Source organism: Malania oleifera, chromosome 8 (assembly GCF_029873635.1).
Source record: "Malania oleifera isolate guangnan ecotype guangnan chromosome 8, ASM2987363v1, whole genome shotgun sequence".
Classification (NCBI taxonomy): domain Eukaryota; kingdom Viridiplantae; phylum Streptophyta; class Magnoliopsida; order Santalales; family Ximeniaceae; genus Malania; species Malania oleifera.
Window position 1 is genome coordinate 63,633,563 of NC_080424.1, and position 6,000 is coordinate 63,639,562.

General features: G+C 32.5%; 1 protein-coding gene across 1 annotated transcript in view; it reads right to left on the reverse strand.

The window, feature by feature from the left end:
• LOC131161600 (protein SABRE) overlaps nucleotides 1-6,000 on the reverse strand; it is a 134,360-nt gene that overhangs the window by 38,402 nt on the left and 89,958 nt on the right. Inside the window, exons 6-8 of the mRNA XM_058117465.1 lie at nucleotides 5,172-5,342; nucleotides 4,966-5,043; nucleotides 4,539-4,787 (exon numbers count right to left, since the gene is read on the reverse strand). Coding sequence (XP_057973448.1) covers nucleotides 4,539-4,787; nucleotides 4,966-5,043; nucleotides 5,172-5,342 — 498 coding nt within the window. The remainder of the gene's footprint in view (nucleotides 1-4,538; nucleotides 4,788-4,965; nucleotides 5,044-5,171; nucleotides 5,343-6,000) is intronic.

Sequence of the window (6,000 nt, forward strand, 5' to 3'; positions counted from 1 at the left end):
AATGACTTTTTGAATACATCAGTATTTTACTTCCATGGAAGCAAAACATATCTGTAAACCGTAATTGTCAAATCAAGATTGTTATTGTGAATCCAAATTCCAATTTTAGGAATCAAGAATCAAATTGAATCATAAGATTCAGAATAAAATTCCATAATTAATTCTAAATGGCATGCATATATTGATGTACAAATATCAAGAAAAATAGTAAAATACATCTAATTTTTTACAAGAAGAAAATCATATTTCATGTGTGTTCTTTTCCCTAAACAAATGAGAAGTAAAGGTAGTCAAGAAATATTAAAAAAAAAAATTATGTTTATGCCGTTTAAGGGAAGGAATCAATAAAAAATAATAAAAAACTGAACTTTTGGTGTTTATGAACAATTAAAAATAAAAATATTTCATGCATCTTCTCTCTCAAATTATAAAGGGAAAAATAATTAATTTGAAAAAAAATGATAATAATTGAACAAAACTACTAAAAAACACAACTTTTGAATCTTAACAATATAGAAAAACATGAGTACCATCTTAGCCGATGAGTGTTCTGCCCCTTCTTCTCAATGGCAGAAAACTACACTCCTCCAAGAGTGAATAAGGGTTTTGTCAAGGCAACATAAGACCAAAAATTCTATCTTCTCTTTTTTAGCACATAACTGTCATATACAAAGAATGGAAGGTAATTGTGAAAAAAAAAAAAAAGAAATAAAGAAAAAAATGTGCTGTTTTTGGGGATTTAAACTCATTGGATCTGTCCGGATATGATCAGTCTAGAATCATGTGAATCGATGGATTCAGATTGATTCATTAGATTCATAAGGTGAGTCAATTTTGGCAAAGATTAAATTGTTTTTAGATTTGGTAGTAAGACTTGAACCGAAATTTGGTGTAGAATTGACAAGAATTATATGAATCAAATTGAAATTGTAAGATTCTAAAAACTATGCTGCAGACTTAGGACCACATATATGAACTTTGAAAATAATACACTTCAACATGGGACTAACAGACCTTCACCAGAATAATGACCACCTAAATAACAAGTACCCCAATAAATCAAAGAAGAGACCTTTCTAACATCCAGAAAAATTAAGTATGTCTGATTTTAATGCTGATTAGCACTACATCAAGTAACAATGCTGCATTTGTTAAACGATTACCCAGAAAAGCAATCAATACACAAAATAAAATTATGCTGTATACCTCATCCAACATAAAAGTCTACAAAATTTTAAGGTTGGGGGAAAAAGATACTGGTTCAACGAAAATATAAGCCATATATATTTTGATAGAAAAAGAAATTTTTTAGAGTAGCATAAGGAAAGGATACAAAAAAAGGAGAACCAGCATCCTCATAAAGCATTTCAGTCTCTGACAACATTATGAAAACAGTTTAAAAAGCCAGCACTATTAGGCCAAATAGAGGCCAAGCATTGGATCCTGTTCCAAATATACCCACTGTTAATCTCTTCCCAATGAAATATCTAGCATTTCTTTCTAACCAAATACCCCCGCTCCTCACCCCCTAAGAGCACAATGCCTCCCTTTCTCTCTTAATTTGAAATGTTAGAAAAACATCTATTAGACTTTTTAAAAGCTCTTTTGACTCCGGTTAGCTTGATTTGGAACAGGACTGTCTTTTTCACTTGGTTTGGTGTTCAGCACAACTTTTGTTTAGAGGAGTTTCTATGCATGACATGTAAAAGATTGGAGAACTTTTTTCCATCAATCATGTGGTGGCCTTTGGTCATCTTCTTTTTTGTTTTTTTCTGTTTGCTTGGAGGATCCCTTGTCCTCCTCTTTGTATCTTTTCCTTTTCCCCTCTTTAATTTTTTTTTTACTAAAAAAAATAGATGATTCACATCAATGTGACTACTTTTGGCTTTGGACAAAATTAAGAAATACAAGAACAGTCTATTTGTGAGTTGCTTCCTTCCAGTTGCTCATGAGATGTAGCCATGGAGAAAAGATAGTTGGTTTGGAGGTGCAGTGCGAGGTGCAGTGCTGAACCAGTGAAGCTTCAGTTAATATTTTCTAGAAGTCAGTCCACTCTTTGCCTTGTTAGTTGCAAAATAGTTGTTAATTTCTGTTATCTAGGTGTCATTATTATGGTCTAGTTAAAGTGCGTCATTTCCTAAGTCAGCCGTTATTTGCAAAGTTCATTGATGATGAGGAAATCAATAGCACTAGTATATTTCATACCTTAGATATATTATGCAAGCTGAGGGAGAATTTGAAGAGAATGTAATGCATAGAGTTAAAGCAGGTTGGGTAAAGTGGAGAAGTGAAGTGTCCTTTGTCATCGTAGAATACCCTTAAAATTAAGAGGGAAGTTTTATAGGACGACTGTAAGATCAGCTATGCTATATGAGTTAGAATGTCGGGCGACTAAGAAACAACATATCCAAAAAAGTAAAAGTTGTCGAGATGAGAATGCTTAGATGGATGAGTGGTATAACGTTAAAAGACAAGTTAAGAAATGAAAATATTTGCAGTAAGTTAGGCATAGCTCCTATAGAAGATAACATAAGGGAGGGACGACTAAGATGGTTTGGGTACTTCCAACATAGGCCACATAGTGCGCCAGTGAGGAAGATTGAGTTAGTTACTATGAGATGCAGTTAATGAGGTAGGGGTAGACTTAAAATAACTTAGAACGAGATAGTAAAGTTTAATAGCCCTAAATTTGTTGAAGGAAATTGTCCATGATCACAAAAATTGGCGGAAAAGGATTCATGTAGCCGACCCCACCTAGTGGGACAAAAGGCTTGGTTTGTTGTTATTGTATTTATGAGTCAAGTTCTGAAGTTCATTTATAAGGCCATCTAAGTCTATAGAAGAAGACTAAAACAGCTGTAATGAAGAACAGCCATTTTCCTAGATACATTTAATGTACAAAGCTGTTATGAACTTATATTTGTGTTAAGAGTAGATGATGAAGTAGTACATAATTTTCCCTTTCCATTCGCTCATCGATTCTGTTTTTCTTGAGTTGTGGGTTGAGTCACTGCCGTGGCACCTTTCATACTATATATCCTAGCAATTAATCCTAGCCAATCAAATTTCAAGTCTGACAGATGCTTCATGCTATTTCCACCAGATGGCATCATATTCGTATCAGATTGAATTTTTTGATTTTGTTTCTATCACTTCTTCTTTGCGGTTTCATCTAGAATTTTTTTATTTCTTGAGTCATTTCATGTATCCCAGTTTGGTTATTGCTATTGTATTTTCAAAGTCCATTGGTTTAGCTTTTTGGACTTGCATGCTGGTATTTTATTCAAGCTTCAATCATTAAACCCTGCTGCCTATTCATATTTCAAAGATTAATTATTCTGATGTCAAGGAAACTTTTAGCTGTTGCATCTAGAAGGAATACATTGGTTGACAAGATTGGGAATGTACTAGCAGCTATCTCTAAAGAAGAGCAAAGGACAGATTATGAAATGGTTCAAATGATGGGCGACTGGTTGCAGAAGTCAACAAGGTCTTAAATTTCGATTTCGACTAAAATTTTGAGGCTTCAGAAGTATGGAAATTTCAATCTCGATGTCAATTTTGATATTGATTTTAAAAATAATGGAACTATGTTGTAAAACATGATATTCTTTTATGAAGCTTAAAAAACTATTAATAGACATAATAGTGTGAGATTTGGAACTAAAATCTCATAAATAAAATACAGCAATAGGTATGTTGGCTATAACTTGTAAGGATCAATAACTGTACCATGATAATTATATTATACATATTCAATTGATATAGATGAAATTCATAAATCAGTAAATATTTATGTAATTATAAAAATAAAAAAAAAATCAAATCAAATATTGTAGCTAAAATCTAAGTTTAATTTTTTGTACGATTTCAAAGATTGAAATCTATTCATATTCTTCTTGCAATAATCTTTAGTTTCAATAAGAAAATAAAATAAAAGAGCAATTTCAATTAGGGTTTTGGATCTAAAATTTGAATTTCAAAAAAAAAAATTCATTCTATAGTTAAAATTTTGGCAAATTGTGCTGAAATTTCAATCGATTCATGGAAATTTCAATGGAGAATTTGTGAAGTGGAAATTGACTGCCACTTCGATTTTGAGGGTGGTGGAAAGCTGAAACTTTAACAAAAAAATCATGGAAATTTAAGACCATGCAAGACTCATTTTAGAACAAGACACACAGCAGGGAGAAAGAAAGCTTTGTAATTTGATAGCTGGCGACGACAGTTGCAAAAATCTGCTCGCAGAAATAGTTGGGAAATGACATTGGTTTGTATTTCACTAAAATTTTAGTGAAATTTAATTCCAAGGATTCCTCGAAGTGACCACAGATTCATAGGAAGTTCCACACAAGGATAAGGAATTACACAGATATAGAGAAAGCTTAATATAATATATATTCAAGAAAGGATTCCCCACTTCCCAGAAACCAACAAGACATGATACTACCAAGGAATATATCAATTGAAATATTATCTAACAGAGAAAAAAAAAATGAAAAAAAAGGGAAAAAAAAAAGAAAAAACATGTCACTTACATGATATAATGGTGAACTGCTGATACTATAAAGCACGATAGTCATCTCAGGAGCTGAAACAGTACATGTCCACATGATGACTTTGAACTCTGTAGGTGGTGGTTTTTCAAGATTAGAATTTTCTCGAAGCACCATCCTTTTCTTTTTTGAGTAGTGCAGACGTATCCATGGCGTTAATCTACTCATTATAATGTTGCACTGAGTACCACCGAGCTTAACATCAATTTCAGCTCTAATAGGTGAATTTGGCTGAGAAGCAAAAGCACCCAAAAACCAGTCAGCAGAATGGCACAACATATCATAAATACAGTACTCACTTGAAGTTTTACAAATGTAAACAGCAAAACCTAGTGATCTGTTAGGTTGAAGAACAAAAACTACTTGGTTCCTGCTTATGTAAACTACGATTTGGTCATGTGTAACTTACTTGTGTTGGAACATACACAGAAGAAACAATATCAACTTTCAGTATCTCCAAGACAGAAGTCCCTGCTTCTCTAAGAAGCTGAAATATGATTAAATACATAAATCACCATCACAAAAGGAAGAAAAAAAAAAAAAGACAAGCTGTGTGCAAATGCATAAGTTAAAACATTAACTTAGCTTTAATAAGATATACAATAATTTCCATACATGAATCTCACTGAAATCCATCTGAACATCAAGGCGTGTACTCTCCCCAACATCTTCACTGGACCATGATTTCGTGCTTTTCACTTGAATCCCCATGATGTTGTTTTCAACTACAAGATCATGCCCCCGATGTGCAAACCTCACAACCAATTTGGGTAAATTAAAGCAAACCTATCAGACAAAAATATCATATTTCCTGTCAATTAACATCATCAAACTTAAAATGTCTCATGCCTAGTCATTATATATTTCAGTTTGATACAACCAAGAAATATCTTGCATAGCTGATGGATGGTGTTAATACCAGGAAACAGAAAAATATATTTAATTTTTTTTAAGTAAATATTTTTTGTTAAAGGGTTTCAATTAGATACAAGCCAAACACAAGTGGGAATAAGCCTTTTGGGAGCAATGTGTTGCTTAGCTTATCCCTTTACAATGCCACTACTCTTCTCATTAGCTGGAGATTTAAAGGTTGTGAGCAAAGTACAACGAAGACATGGTATATTGCTCAATCTTGTTTGATTTTTGGTATATACGAAGGGTAAAAAGTAGAAAATTTTTTTATAGGGAAGAAGCAATCCTGCCAGAAACCTAAAGATAATTTTGTGCATTACTTCATTTGTTTTGGTGCTTCTGGAGAAAAAGAAGGAAAAGTTTTTGAGGGGGAGCCTTCCAGCAAGATACTTTAGGGTAATTTTGTGCATATTTTGTATTTTTATTTATTTGGAGCTCTGGAAAAATTATACAAAGTCTCAGTTCATGGTTGTATTTTTTCATTGATATATATATATATATATATATATATATATATAAATTTTATTTTGAG